This window comes from Mustelus asterias, chromosome 15 (assembly GCF_964213995.1).
Source record: "Mustelus asterias chromosome 15, sMusAst1.hap1.1, whole genome shotgun sequence".
NCBI lineage: Eukaryota > Metazoa > Chordata > Chondrichthyes > Carcharhiniformes > Triakidae > Mustelus > Mustelus asterias.
Window position 1 is genome coordinate 95979034 of NC_135815.1, and position 16071 is coordinate 95995104.

At 47.2% G+C, this 16071-nt stretch overlaps 1 protein-coding gene across 2 annotated transcripts in view; it reads left to right on the forward strand.

Annotated features, from left to right (window-relative positions):
* The first annotated feature begins 2432 nt into the window (after positions 1-2432).
* Positions 2433-16071, forward strand: part of LOC144504653 (synaptosomal-associated protein 25) — a 52532-nt gene continuing 38893 nt past the window's right edge. For both annotated transcript variants that reach the window (XM_078230341.1, XM_078230340.1), the window contains exons 1-2: positions 2433-2504; positions 3876-3917. In XM_078230341.1, coding sequence (XP_078086467.1) covers positions 2433-2504; positions 3876-3917 — 114 coding nt within the window. The remainder of the gene's footprint in view (positions 2505-3875; positions 3918-16071) is intronic.

Sequence of the window (16071 nt, forward strand, 5' to 3'; positions counted from 1 at the left end):
GCCTCTTCTGCACTGTGGGGATTCTATGATTCTGTGATGAGTGTGATGGATACCAAGTGGCTTCCAGAAGGGAATTTGATAAGAGGGAATTTTCCTAAAGGTGGATGCAGCAGGGGGATTGGGACTGGCTGGATTCCTCTACAAAATAGCTGGCACGGACTTGAAGGGCAGAACAGCCTCGTTCCGTGTTGTACTATTTTACGATCGCCTGATTAATGTAATGTAGCAGCAGAGGCGGGGCTGAGGTTAAAAGCAATCTCAGTCAGTCTTGAAACAAGGCAGCTGTGCTCAAGCTGATAACAGATAGCTGAGACACTCCACACTGATTTCCTGCCAGACCTAATTAGAGCGAGATCCTTTCATTAAAATTAATATAATTTAGACTCTGAGAATGAAGCAGCGTGGTTTATGAAGATCAGTCAATTGAATTAAAGTTTTAAATTAGCTACTGGCTACTCGTTATCATTTTATTTCATGCACGTAGGATTTTTGGTTTGTGTTGCCCAGCCGACAGATGAAGCATTCTGACTAAACAGAGGAGGTGTAGCATATCAGAGAAAGGAAATAAATCTGACGATTATATATGTGCCACGGCGTGTGTTATAACACTCACAAAGACTGGATAGGTAAACAGGTTGTTTTTTCTCAAAGCTACGCTGGCTGTTACCGATGTTATGCATTCTTTTTTCTGTTTTGCATGATATGAATCTATGACTCAGAAATGTATTAGCATGATTTGAAAAACTTTTGCAGCACCAGGCTTTATTTGACACCCGCCCCTCAAAGCAAAATCTTTGCATTTAGCAGTCACTCAGTAAAACTCAGTGAGGACATGTCAGCGAATCTGGGTTTGCTGGTATTATGCGGATTAAGGAGGTTGCTAATACTCCCCCTGCCCAGGTAAAGAGCAAAGAACAAAGAAAAGTACAGCACAGGAATAGGCCCTTCAGCCCTCCAAGCCCCTGCTGATCATGATTGCCCAAACTAAACAAAACAAAAACTTCTCGGTCCGAATCCCTCTATGCCCTCCCTATTCATGTACCTATCCAGATACCCATCCGTCTTTACCTGGTCTGGCTTACATGTGACTCCAGAGCCACAGCAATGTGGGTGACTCTCAACTGCCCTGTCAGGGATGGGCAATAAATGTTGGCCAGCTAGTGATTATACAGAAGCCTCTTAAATGGTGCCTGCTTCCACCACCTCCTCTGGCAGCACGTTCCAGGTACCCACTACTCGCTGCGTGAAAAACTTCCCCCGCACAATCTCCCTTAAATTTTCCCCCTCTCACCTTGAACCTGGCCTTGTAATTGACACTTCCACCCTGGCAAAAAACCTCTATTTTTCTTTTATTCATTCGTGGGACAGAGGTGCTGCTGGGTGGCTGCTGGTTCTGAGTCTCCACATCAGCATTTATTGCCCATCCCTAGTTGCCCTTGGAGGGCAGTTGAGAGTCAACCACATTGCTGTGGCTCTGGAGTCACATGTAGGCCAGGCCAGGTAAGGACGGCAGATTTCCTACCCTAAAGGGACATTAGTGAACCAGGCGGGTTTTCACGACAATCCACAATGGTTTCACAGTCATCAGTAGATTCTTAATTCCAGATATTTTTTATTGAATTCAAATTCCACCACATACCGTGGCGGGATTCGAACCTGGGTCCCCAGAACATTAGCTGAGTTTCTGGCTTAATAGTCCAGCAATAATACCACTAGGCCATTGCCTCCCCTTGACACTTACACCCTTGGAAAAAGCCTCTGACTATCCATCTTGCCTATGCTGCTCATAATTTTGTAGGCCTCTATCTGGTCGCCCCTCAGCCTCCATCTTTCCAGTGAAAACAATCCTAGTTTATTCAACCTCTCCTCATTGCCAACACCCTCGAGACCAGGCAACATCCTGATGAACCTTCTTTGCACCTCTCTCCAAAGGTGGATTAATCTTTTCTACTGCCAGGTTAAGCCTAGACTTGGCAGAGCAGGTATTTGCTGAACAGTTTGAATGTCTGATGTAGTAAGTCGGTCAAAGCGAGAATTAACCATAACTTTTGGGCGCTTGGCAGGTTGTTGATCAGAAGCAAAATACTGCAGATGCTGGAAATTGGAAATAAAAATGGAATGTGCTGGGAATATTCAGCAGGGTTGGCAGCATCCGTGGAGAGACAAATCAGTGTTCAGAGCAGTCGACAATCAAGTGGGCTTCACTGCGGCATCAGTAAAATGGGATGTCGCCCTTTGCTTAACTTTGACAATAAACAGTTGTGTTTTGTCAACCTCTGTCGTTTCTCCAATGGAAAACACAGGAGAAGAAAAAGGTTTTGTCTTTGTGCTGGAACGCGTCGCTTCAATCTGTCCCCCTTTTTGTTTCTCACAGAGTTAACTGGTGCTGTCATTCCCGGGATCTCAGCTTCCATCGCCAGCACTGATCCATCATGGCCGACGATGCAGATATGCGCAATGAGCTAGAAAATATGCAGCAGCGCGCTGACCAGGTGGCTGATGAGGTGAGTCAAACCGTGCAAGAGCACTGAACCCTATCGCCATGTAATAGAGTTTATTTTATTATCGTCACAAGTAGGCTTACATTAACACTGCAATGAAGTTACTGTGAAAATCCCCTAGTCGCCACACTCCGGCACCTGTTCGGGTACACTGAGGGAGAATTTAGCATGGCCAATGCACCCTAACCAGCATGCCATTCGGACTGTGAGAGGAAACTGGAGGAAACCCACGCTGACAGGGAGAACGTGCAGACTCCACACAGACAGTGACCCGAGGCCAGTATTGAACCCAGGTCCCTGGCGCTGTGAGATAATAGTGCTAACCGCTGTGCCATCGGGCCGCAGGGAAACCAATCCCCACCGATTGGTTTCCCTGCGGTGGTGCTATTTCAGTATTACCGTAACGCTAAAAATAAGCAGTGGTGGAAAACACTGGAGTAGCAACGGCATACATCTGGACAGAAGGCTCATCTTCACTCTCTGAGGCTCCAGCCCAGTTGCATTAATGATTACACCCTCTAGCCCTCACACCACCTTACTCTCCCACCCACCCTCAATGCCCCCTCATATCCCTACACAGTCCAAAGATGTGTGGGTTAGGTCTTACATGTCCACCCACCCAATATGAACCACGTACAGGACCAGTGATCCATATAATAACGGCGGCAATTTTATGAAATGCTCAAGAAAAAATCACCCATTCAAAGTTCTCTTTTGGGAAGATGCTGTCTGTGTGGAGTTTGCACGTTCTCCCCGTGTCTGCGTGGGTTTCCTCCGGGTGCTCCGGTTTCCTCCCACACTCCAAAGATGTGCATAGTAGGTGGATTGGTCGTGCTAAATTTCCCCTTATTGTGGGTTAGGGGGATTAGTGGAGTAAATACATGGGGTTACGGGTTTAGGGCCTGGGTGGGATGCTCTGTCAGAGGGTTGGTGCAGACTTGATGAGCCGAATGGCCTCCTTGTGCACTGTACGGATCCTATGATTCTATTAAAAATTAACTACTGCTCCTGCAACTCTTTAAAAGTTGTGGGATTTGAACTCCCGAGATACTAGTCCAGTAAAACAACTTATATGCTACCATATCCTCAAAGGCTTGGAAATGTAGTGGAGTTCAATAATAACTTTCAGATGGGACTGGGATAAGGTACTTGGAGGGAGAAATTTGGGAAAGGGATTGAGGAGTGGGACTAATTGGAATGCCCGTTCAACAAGTTAGCACAGGCTCAATAGGCCAAATGGCCGTTTCTATTCTATATGATTGACAGTCATTCTAGTCTATGATTCTTTATGTACTTTAAGAAAAATGGTTAAGCTGCTTAGTTTTTGCTTCTGATTTACTTTCATGTATCTTCTATCTTTCTTTCCATTTATAGTCTCTGGAAAGCACCCGTCGTATGCTCCAACTGGTTGAAGAGGTAAGGATTTTATGTTTAGACGAGAACTATATTCTTGTATTTTCCATAAAGCATTTAAATGATTTTTGTTGTTATGTAGGTTGATTTTAAAAGAATCCACATTCTCCTTGATTTCCCATTGAAAGCCATTACAAATCATTTTTATTCGTACATACAAATTAGGAGCAAGAGCAGCCCATTCAGCCCCTTGAGACTTCTCCGACATTCAATAAGGTCATGGCTGATCTGATTGTGGCCTCAACTCCAGATTCCACTCTGACAACCTCCGAGTCCCTTGTTAGCCAAAACTCTATGCACCATAGCTTGGTATGGCTCCTGCTCTGTCCAAGACCGCAGGAAACTACAAAGGGTTATGAACAAAGCCCAGTCCATCACTCAAACCAACCTCCTATCCATTGACTCTGTCTACACTTCCTGCTACCTCGGGAAAGCAGCCAGTGTAATCAAGGACCCCACGCACCCCGGACATTCTCTCTTCCACCTTCTTCCATCAGGAAAAAGATACAAAAGTCTGAGGTCACGTACCAACCGACTCAAGAACAACTTCTTCCCTGCTGCCATCAGACTTTGAATGGACCTATCTTGCATTAAGTTGACCTTTCTTTGCACCCTAGCTTCGACTGTAACACTACATTCTGCACTGTCTCCTTTCCATCTCTATGTACAGTATGCTTTGTCTGTATAGTGCGCAAGAAACAATACTTTTCACTGTATGTGACAATAACAAATCAAATCAAATCAAACTAAAACTCTACATTGACCCTGCCTCCACTCTCTCTGGGGAAGAAAGCTCCAAAGATTCACAACCTCTGAAAAAATATTTATCCTCATCACCGTCTCAAATGGGAGACTCCCTTGTTTTTAAACTGCGTCCCCTAGTTCTAGTCTAGTTATATCTTGGGTTCAGAGAATCGAGGCAGCAACAATCTCTTGTTAGACGCTAATCGAAGGACTGAGACCTTTCGGCCCGAACTCTACAACCTCGCCTGCCCCAGAATCAATGCGGGCGAGGTTCCCAGGATGGAATTCTCCATTGGCCTCGGGGGAGGGGGGGGGGGCATTTTACGATCTTGCCCGAGCGATGGCCATAAAATCCCGCCCATCCTGTAAATTCCATCTTTTTTTTCACCTTACTTTAATGAACACTACTCATTTAAAGCAGATTTGAGGAACATAGGAAATGTGGTTCAGCCCCTCTAGATTTTTTGCTGCTACCCCGTGGTGATAAATGGATCTCAATCCAGATGGTGAAGTATGAAACTCGACACAAATCCATTTCTGGATGGTTGGTTTATTTACAGGATGCAGCATTCTATACGCCTCCCTCCTCATTGCTAACACTATGATCACATCCTCTCTTTATAATTTTTTTCTCACGTAACCTATTTATGACACTCTGCAGGTTCTTTGTATCCTCCTCACAACTTGCCTTCCTACCTACTTTTGCATGATCAAGAACAACGCTTGCAATACAGTCAATCCCTTCATACAAGTCCTTACTGTGGATCTTCAATCGTTGAGGCTGGCACAGATCCCTGTGGTGTTAATTTGACCCCCAGCAAGATGGAAGCCTGAAACTAGTCATTAATACTTAGAGTCAAAGGGTGGGATTTTCCAGCCACGCTCGCCCCAAGGTTGGAAAATCCTGCCCGAGGTCAACGAACCTTTTCATGGTCCATGGCCCGACCGCCACAATTCCTGTGGTGAGCGAGATGGGAAAATTCTGCCCAAATGCCAGAATTTTACCGCCTTGCCCACCTGAAGCTAGCAAGATCCCGCCCAAGGCCAACGGGGAATGCCGTTCTGCGAGCCATATCCGCCCTGATTCCGGGGCGGGCGTGACGGTAACATTCCAGCCATAGAGTCATAGAACAATACAGCACAGAAACAGGCCCTTTGGTCCAACTGGTTAGCCCCAATTGCCCACATTTGGCCCATATCCCTCTAATCCTTTCCTATCCATGTACTTATCCAAATGCTTTTTAAATGTTGCTATTGTACCTGCCTCAACCACTTTCTCTGGCAGCTCATTCCATATACGCACCACCCTCTGCGTGAAGAAGTTACCCCTCAGGTCCCTTTCACTTCTCACCTTGAACCTATGCCCTTTAGTTTTCAATTACCCTACCCTGGGAAAAAGACTACGTGCGCTCATCCTATCAATGCCCCTCATGATTTTCTACACCTCAATAAGGTTGCTCCTCATTCTCCTACGTTCGAAGGAATAAAGTCCCAGCCTGGCCAACCCCTCCCTATAACCCAGGCTCACTAGTCCTGGCCACATCACGTTTCATGACAACAGGTTTATTTACAGGATGCACCGTTACATCTTCCTAACCATTAACCCAATGTCCCACCAGTCTGTCTTTATGCTCTTTTTAAGAGAAGTGGTCGATAAAGTAAACAAATCAAAGAGGGGTGAGGCCCCCTCCCCGCCCCCATTCTCCCCCGCCAAGGGCACAGTGACAAAAAGTCAAAACTGGTCGCTCTTTGTAAGTGTTCCAAAAGCTTAATTAAACAATGTCCTTGTCCTGTATCTCTTACCAATATAATTAACATTGCATTTACACGTCAGATCCTGGCTGATCTGTATCTTAACTCCATCCACCTCCCTTGGCTCCACACCATCTTTACTCTCTTCTAACAAGAAACTTATTGATCACAGGTTTAAAATTAGCACAATTTATCAAAAAAATCAAAATTCTATGATTTTTTTCTCCCTTTCTTTCACTCACAATATCTCCTGTTTTTGTGGAGTTCCCTTCATCTGGGATACTGTGGAACTGTTTAGGACCCTGGACAGCTCCTTGCCTGACATGGAAACTTCTGTAAGAGTTTTAACAACACCAGGTTAAAGTCCAACAGGTTTATTTGGTAGCAAATACCATTAGCTTTCGGAGCGCTGCTCTTTCGTCAGATGGAGTGGAAATGTGCTCTCAAACAGGGCACAGAGACACAAAATCAAGTTACAGAATACTGATTAGAATGCGAATCCCTACAACCAACCAGATCGTAAAGATACAGACAATGTGGGTGGAGGGAGCATTAAGCACAGGTTAAAGAGATGTATATTGTCTCCAGACAGGACAGCCTGCAAGTCCAGGAGGCAAGCTGTGGGGGTTACTGATAATGTGACATAAATCCAACATAATATGCCCTGTTTGAGAGCACATTTCCACTCCATCTGACGAAGGAGCAGCGCTCCGAAAGCTAATGGTATTTGCTACCAAATAAACCTGTTGGACTTTAACCTGGTGTTGTTAAAACTCTTACTGTGTTCACCCCAGTCCAATGCCGGCATCTCCACATCATGGAAACTTCTTTACAAGAATTCGAAACATAGACATAGGAACGTAGAGAATAGGAACAGGAGGAGGCCATTCAGCCCTTTAAGTCTGCACCAACCACAATCCCACTCTGGCTCTATTCCTGTTACCCTCCTAATCCCCCTGAATCTAGGGTCAATTTAACATGGCCAATCAACCTAAGCCACAGATCTTTTGGACTGTGGGAGGAAACCAGAGCAAACTCCACACAAGCAGTGACCTGAGGCCGGAATTGAACCCGGGTCCCTGGCACTGTGAGGCAGCAGTGCTAACCGCTGTGCCATTGTGTCACCATAGACATAGGAACATAGAAAATAGGAACAGGAGGAGGTCATTCGGCCCACCGAGTCTGCTCCGCCATTCATGATTATCATGGCTGATCATCCAATTCAGTAGCCTGATCCTGCTTTCACCCCATATCCTTTGATCACCTTCGCCCCAAGTGCTACATCTAACTGCTTCTTGAAAATGTACAATGCTTAGACCTCAATCACTTTCTGCGGTAGTGAATTCCACAGGCTGACCACTCTCTGGGTAAAGAAATGTCTCCTCACCTCTGTCCTAAACGGTCTACCCTGTATCCTCAGACTGTGACCCCTGGATCTGGACACCCCCACCATCAGGAATAGCCTTCTTGCATCTACCCTGTCCAGTCCTGTTAGAATTTCTATGAGATCCCTCCTCATTTTCTGAATTCCAGCAAATACAGTGGAACCCTGATTATACACGCCCCGATTTAGCGTGAAATCGGATATGACGCGATGAATCATTGGACCCTTTTTTTTGCTCTTTCCGGTTTAGTGACTTAGCGCAACCCCGATAACATTCACGATAACATTTTATGGACTACACAGGTGGCACGGTAGCACAGTGGTTAGCACTGCTGCTTCACAGCTCCAGGGACCTGGGTTCGAAGCCCGGCTTGGGTCGCCGCCTGTGTGAAGTTTGCACATTCTCCCTGTGTCTATGTGGATTACCTCCGGGTGCTCTGGTTTCCTCCCACAGTCCAAAGATGTGCGGGTTAGGTGGATGGGCCATGCTAAATTGCCCCTTAGTGTCAGGGGGATTAGCCGGGTAAATATGTGGGGTTATGGGAATAGGGCCTGGGTGTGATTGTATTCAGTACAGACTCGATGGGCTGAATGGTCTCCTTCTGTACTGTAGAGATTCTATGGATAACCAATTGGCCAGGAAACATGCACTGTAATTACATTGGAATGCTCACCCGCCATTGCATGGTGAAATTGCCAATTTCCCAAGGGAGAGGGAGTTGCAGACATCTTTCCACTCATACCAAAGGCCCCACAGAGGGGTCCACCAAGAGTAACAGCTGCCCCACCATCCCGAGGACACTGCTGAAGGGTTCACCCCCACAAATCGCCAGGGCCTACCTGCCTGCCACATCAACATTTTTTTTTGAATGCCAGCCTCTGGAGGGCTCCTCAATGGAGACCCACTATCTCTTTCCCCTTGGCAATCTCGGACACTGATTGGGCAGGCAGCGTGGGGAGGCCAGCTGGCATCTTGAATGGGGCAGGAAGGTCCCAGCAACAGGCTCTGAAGGGCCAGCCCCAGTAAAACCACAGCCGTGGTTCCCACACTGGGACTCGTGATGAGGTGGAAAGAATTCCTGCTATTTCTCTTGCTCTGTTGCCAAGTGACCTCAATAAAGAGACACACGGGTAAGTACAGAAAGGTGAGACACTCCACAAAGCTGCTGTTTCTCCTTTTTGAAGGTTGAGGTAAAAATTGAGTCCGTTCCCAGGCTGACAGCATACCGTGTGGGAGTATTGATGGCTACTATGCAACTGAGCTTGCGAGCATCATTCAAGGTGATATTAATATAAAACCATCTAGTCATGAATGAAAATGAACTCTATCCCTTCGGAGCTATAATAAAGTAAAAAAGTTTATTTAATAGTCTCACAAGTAGGCTTAGATTAACACTGCAATGAAGTTACTGTGAAAATCCTCCAGTCGCCACACTCCGGCGCCTGTTTGGGTACACTGAGGGAGAATTTAGCATGGCCAATGCACGGTGGCACAGTGGTTAGCACTGCTGCCTCACAGCAGCAAGGACCTGGGTTCGACTCCTGGCTTGGGTCACTGTCTGTGTAGAGTTTGCACATTCTCTTCGTGTCTGCGTGGGTTTCCTCCGGGTGCTCCGGTTTCCTCCCACAGTCCAAAAACGTGCAGGTTAGGTGAATTGGCCGTGCTAAATTCTTCCTCGGTGTACCTGAACAGACGCCGGTTTGTGGCGACTGGGGGATTTTCACAGTAACTTCATTGCAGTGTTAACGTAAGCCTGCTTGTGACTAATAAATAAACTTTAATCAGCACAACTTTCGGACAGGGGGAGGAAACCGGAATACCCGGTGGAAAGCCACGCAGACACGAGGGAGAACGTGCAGACTCCACACAGACAGTGACCCAAGCCAGGAATCAAACTTGGGTCCCTGGCGCTGTGAGGCAGCAGTGCTAACCACTGTGCCACCGTGCTGCCCCTGTCGATATGTCCATGGTATCTTTAAAGAAAAAAAGTTGTCCATGTTTATCATTGGAAAATTAAACCTTAAATCGAGCACACTGGTTTGTTTGAGGTGGTTAAGATAAGATTGGCCATTTTTAGAATAGCAGGCAGTATCAAGTAATTAAATTCATCAGTATAATAATACGCCAGCTGTTCCTATCCGAACAATCCCAGAGTATATATAGTTTGGAACAATTAATTCTCTCGCTTTATGCAAGGAGTACGTATTCTTAGAATGAGGCTAACTTGTTGTTAGGGAAGAGTTTTACATGCTTCTCATACACAGTGATGAACACCTCGAGTTGACCTTACAGGGTTTAATGATCACTGCTGTCTCCAGATTTTATTCTGACGGAAGGCCAGCAGGCACAAGTCAGCAGCGATACTGAATCACGTCGGTTCGGTTCATCACTCGCTCTGAGGAAACTCTGAAAATAGATCTGCCAACTGTGCCCTGCCATTGCGACAACATTCTTAAAGGACTGTGCCAGTAGCTCTGCCTCGCATTATACAGACATCTGCCAACTCAAGCGCCAGAGAATCTATTGCCAACAGCAAGTGACAGCATCTTTACAATTGGAGGTTGGAAAAGTGCGGAGGATAAAGATCACTGACACCTTCATTAAACCGTCACAAAAGGAAAGTGCGGGTAAAACTGTCCGAGAGACGCATGTTCACCTCCACGATCCTAATAACACAGTAAGAAGTCTCACAACACCAGGTTAAAGTCCAACAGGTTTATTTGGTAGCACGAGCTTTCGGAGCGCCGCTCCTTCATCAGGTGAGTCTCAAGAACTTTCGGAGCACTGAGACTCACCCGATGAAGGGGCAGCGCTCCGAAAGCGCGAGAGACTCACCTGATGAAGGGGTAGCACTCCGAAAGCTCGTGAGACTCACCTGATGAAGGGGTAGCACTCCGAAAGCTCGTGAGACTCACCTGATGAAGGGGTAGCGCTCCGAAAGCGCGTGAGTCTCACCTGATGAAGGAGCAGCGCTCCGAAAGCTCATGCTACCAAATTAACCTGTTGGACTTTAATCTGATGTTGTGAGACTACTTACTGTGCCCACCCCAGTCCAACGCTGGCATCATCACATCCTGGGATCCTAATGACAGCACCCGGATGGAATAGAGCCACCCACAAAAGGCATGGCATTGTGTGTAGGCCTGAATGGCCAACGCAATAGAATTTCTGGGATGAAGGACTTGTATTCGAAGGAAAGGTTGGGCCTGGACTGCTTAGAAGAATGAGAGATAGTCTTGTTCAGAGAATCATAGAATCCCCACAGTGCAGAAAGAGGCCACTCAGCCCATCGAGCCTGCACCGACAACAATCCCACCCAGGCCTCATCCCCATAACCCCATGTATTCATTCTGCTACCTCCCTGATGCTAAGGAGCAATTTAGCACGGCCAATCCACCTAACCCACACATCTTTGGACTGTGGGAGGAAACCGGAGCACCCGGAGGAAGCCCATGCAGACACGAGGAGAACGTGCAAACTCCACACAGATCGTCACCCGAGGCTGGAATCGAACCCAGATCCCTGGTGCTGTGAGGCAGCAGTGTTAACCACTGTTGAATCATTTAAGATTCTGAGTGAGTTTGACAGGGTCAACACTGAGACGGTGTTTGTCCTTGTGGGGAAGTCTGGAACCAGGGGGCACAGTTTCAGAATGAAAAGGTTTCCTGTTTAAGATGGGGATTGGGAGCAGTTTCTTTTCTCAAAGGGTAGTTTTCAATCGCTCCCCCTCTGAGCATTGGGGACTGGGCCATTGAATGTATTTCAGGCTGATATAGATGATATTTTGATTGTCGAGGGTTGTGGGTGAGCAGGCCAGAAAGTGATGTTGAAGCCACAGTCAGATCAGCCATGATCTTGTTGACTGGTAGAGCAGGCTTGAGGGGCCGAATGGTCTACTTCTGCTCCGAAATTTTTTAATCCTTTTTTTCCTTGTTCTTTAGGGAAGGAAATCTGCCGTCCTTACCTGGTCTGGCCTACATGTGACTCCAAAGCCATGGCAATGTGGTAGACTCTCAACTGCCCTCTGAACAAGGGCAACTAGGGATGGGCAATAAATGCTGGCCAGCCAGCGATGCCCATGTCCCACCAATGAATAAAAAAAATAAATGTTACAGTTGTTAGCTACCTAACTGGTGACCTGGCGGTATTAGAGAAAGAAACAGTGTTAACCTCTCCGAGTGTCCAATGTTAATGATCAACCTTGATGACCTCTCATCAGAACCTTCCAATGACCTGAGACATGGAGCAGGATTCTTCCTGCCCCATGTTGACTTGAGTTGATACTTTACCCTGTGGTAGCTTGCATTGAGTTCAGGATTGTGGTGAGTTGGACTGGCATTGCCATTCCTGCGACAGAAGCAGATCAGATTTGACTGATGCCACATTTCCAGGAAAGATTCTGCCCCATGTCTCAGGTCAGTGGAAGGTTCTGATGAGAGGTCATCAAGGTTGATCATTAATCTTGAACACAGGGAGAGATTTCCCCTGTTTCTCACTGTGGTCACCAGTTAGGTAACTAATTTGTGGGACATTGGCATCGCTGGCTGGCCAGCATTTATTGCTCATCCCTAGTTGCCCTTGTTCAGAGGGCAGTTGAAAGTCAACCACAGAGCGAGAGGATTTGAGTACAGGAGCAAGGGTGCCAAGTATATAGAACCTTGTTGAGGCCACACCTGGAATATTGTGTGCAGTTTTGGTCTCCTTATCTAAGGAAGGATGTTCTTGCTATAGAGGGAGTATAGCGAAGGTTTACCAGAGGTTTACCTCTGGAGTCACATGACCAGACCAGGGACAGCAGATTTCTTCTCTCAAGGACATTAGTAAACCAACAATGATTTTTCTGACAATGGTTTCACGGTCATCAGTCGATTCTTAATTCTGGATATTTTTTATTGAATTCAAATTCCACCATCTGCCGTGGCGGGATTCGAACCTGGGTCCCCAGAACATTAGCTGAGTTGCTGGGTTAATAGTCTAACGATAATACCACTAGGCCATCGCCTCCTGAATTGACACACTGCTGTAAAACAGAGGGTTTTGCAGCTTCGATGCTGCCAATCAGCTTCCAGGATCGAATCCGCTAGGCAAGCCCAGGCTTAGGGTGATCCCTCTCCCTCATCCCTGATGGGCTCATGTGACCTTCTCTGCAGTTCGACCCTTAGAAGTGGACAAACACCACACTCTCTCTCCGCAGATGCCCTGACCTGTTCAGTATTTCCATCATTATCAGTTCCTATCTACTCGTAGAACCCCTACAGAGCAGAAGGAGGCCATTCGGCCAATCGAGTCTGCACTGACTCTCTGACAGAGCATCTAATCCAGGTCCTATGCCCATGTATTTACCCCACTAATTGCCCTACACACACTGAGACACTAAAGGGGCAATTTAACACGGCCAATCCATCTAATCTGCACATCTTTGGAGTGTGGGAGGAAACCGGAGCACCCGGAGAGACCCACGCAGACACAGGGAGAACGTGCAGACTCCACATAGACGGTGACCCAAGGCCAGGAATCGAACCTGGGTCCCTGGCGCTGTGAAGCAGCAGTGCTAACCGCTGTGCCACCGTGTGGGGATTAATGGGAACGATAGTTATCTGGCAACTAGGGAATTTTGCTGAACAGTTGCTCTTTGGTCTTGTTTATGCGCACGGTGGCACAGTGGTTAGCGCTGCTGCCTCATAGCGCCAGGGACCCAGGTTCGATTCCTGGCTTGGGTCACTGTCTGTTTGGAGTCTGCACATTCTCCCCATGTCTGCGTGGGTTTCCTCCAGGTGCTCTGGCTTCCTCCCACAGTCCGAAAGACATGCTGGTTAGGTGCTAAATTCTCCCTCAGTGTTACCCGAACAGGCACCGGAGTGTGGTGACTAGGGGCTTTTCACAGTATAAAAGCAAATTACTGCGGAGGCTGGAATCTGAAACCAAAAGAGAAAATGCTGGAAAATCTCAGCAGGTCTGGCAGCATCTGTAAGGAGAGAAAAGAGCTGACGTTTCGAGTCCAGACGACCCTGTGTCAAAGCTCACAGTAGCTTCATTGCCAACTTGCGACACCAATAAATAAACATTAAAAGAATCATAGAAACCCTACAGCACAGAAAGAGGCCATTCGGCCCATCGAGTCTGCACTGACTACAATCCTACCCAGGCCCTACCCACCCACTAATCCCTCTAACCTACGCATCTCAGGACACTAAGGGCAATTTTTAGCATGGCCAATCAACCTAACGCGCACATCTTTGGACTGTGGGAGGAAACTGGAGCACCCGGAGGAAACCCACGCAGACACGAGGAGAATGTGCAAACTCCACACAGACAGTGACCCAAGCCGGGAATCGAACCCGGGCCCCTGGAACTGTGAAGCAGCAGTGCTAACCACTGTGCTACTGTGCCGCCGCAAAGAATTCGCCTCTTGTTCCTCAGCTCCAGAACAAAGAAAGGGGCTTGCTTTTTTCAAGTTTATGTTTTCAGTTTCTGGAAGCAGCTTGTACTGAATGGCGTCCAAACATTTCACTGTAAAATCCCCCCTGTGTTTAATACAGACATGCGGATTTCTGTGTTCCCATCGCTTGATTACAAACAACCACCAGTGAAAATAGAGGTAAAGCTTTCCCGATCTTGATGAACCTCCTACCTCTCGATTAGATATAAACCACAGGAATTACATTAAGTACCTTGTGAAGGGATTTGAGCGGCGAGATTAAATTCTGCAAGGGCTAAATAAAAAAAACGCATTACTGCGAGTGAACACAGTCTTCTGGCTGGGATAATGAAAATTTTGTTTAAGCTCAAATCCTTCTCATAGATCGAAACCTATGGATGGTGTTGGGGGAAGTAGTGGGGAGGGGGGGGCGATGGGGGGCAGTGAGGTTTTTGTAACATTTTTTACATTCATTTACGGGATGTGGGTGTCACTGGCTGGCCAGCATTTATTGCCCATCCCTAGTTGCCCTTGGAGGGCAGTTGAGAGTCAACCACATTGCTGTGGCTGTGGAGTCTCATGTAGGCCAGAGCGGGAAAGGATGGCAGATTTCCTTCCCTAAAAGATATTAGTTTTTCTGACAATCAACAATCGTTTCATGGTCATCAGTAGATTCTTAATTCCAGATTTTTTAAAAACTGAATTTAAATTCCACCATCTGCTGTGGCGGGATTCGAACCGAGGTCCCCACAACATTGGCTGCATTTCTAGATTAATAGTCTAGCAGTAATGCCACTAGGCCATCGCCTCTGCTTAACCCACTGAGGCCTGAATTTTACCTTGGGCTTCAGGACCCCGACCCGACATACAGATGAGTGTCTCCTGCTGGTAGGAGAGGGGTCTCCTAATTGGCTGCTCATGGGCTTACTGTTCAATTAATGACAGCGGGCATTCCCCTGATTCATCAGTCCAACAAGAGGGCTGGCAGCGCTATTGGGAGAGGTGGGTGCTGCTGTGGCAAATTGGAAAACCCAGGAACTCAGAGAGGTGGAGGGTCCGAGGAGAAACTCCTCTGGGGGGGGACGAGGGGGGAGGGAGGGGGTAGCAGCTGATGTTGCTGCCCAGCATTTATTACCCATCCCTAGTTGCCCATGGAAGGGCAGTTGCGAGTCACCCACAGGTAGGCCAGACCAGGTAAGGACAGCAGATTTCCTTCCCGAAAGGGCATTGTTGGGGTCGATGGGGCTTCTTTCCCTCATTTGGGTTTGGAGCCTCCGGCTCTGATGCCACCCTCTCTCCCCCCACCTTTCTCCACCCCTCCCTCCCCCTTCCCACATGGCGAGATGGGGGAAGGTGTTTGCCACTGTTTGCCACCCAAAACACCCGGCCCAAGGAAACAGAGCCACAGCTTTACAGTGAATAAACAATAGCCCCAGACTTTGCGACTTTGTTGGAGAAGCCAATGGCGTAGCGGTAATGTTACTGGGCTAGTCGTCGAGCAAACCCAGGGTAATGTTGTGAGGGACCTGGGTTCAAATCCCACCATGGATGGTGAAATTCTGAATTTAATAAAAATCTGGAATTAAAAGTTTCAGAGTTCATGGCTATAAAATCCCATCTGGTTCACTAATGCCCTTTAGGGAAGGAAATCTGCCGTCCTTACCTGGTCTGGCCTACATGTGACTCCAGAGCCAGCCAGTGATGCCCACCTCCATGAATGAATTAAAAAAACACATTCCTAGCAAATAGGGAAGCAACCAAACAGGTCAATACCAGAGTTGTCTGATTCCTGACTGCTTTCTCCCATGTCTGATATTTTTATATTTCCTGGACAAAATATGCAGTGGTGTTTAAATAG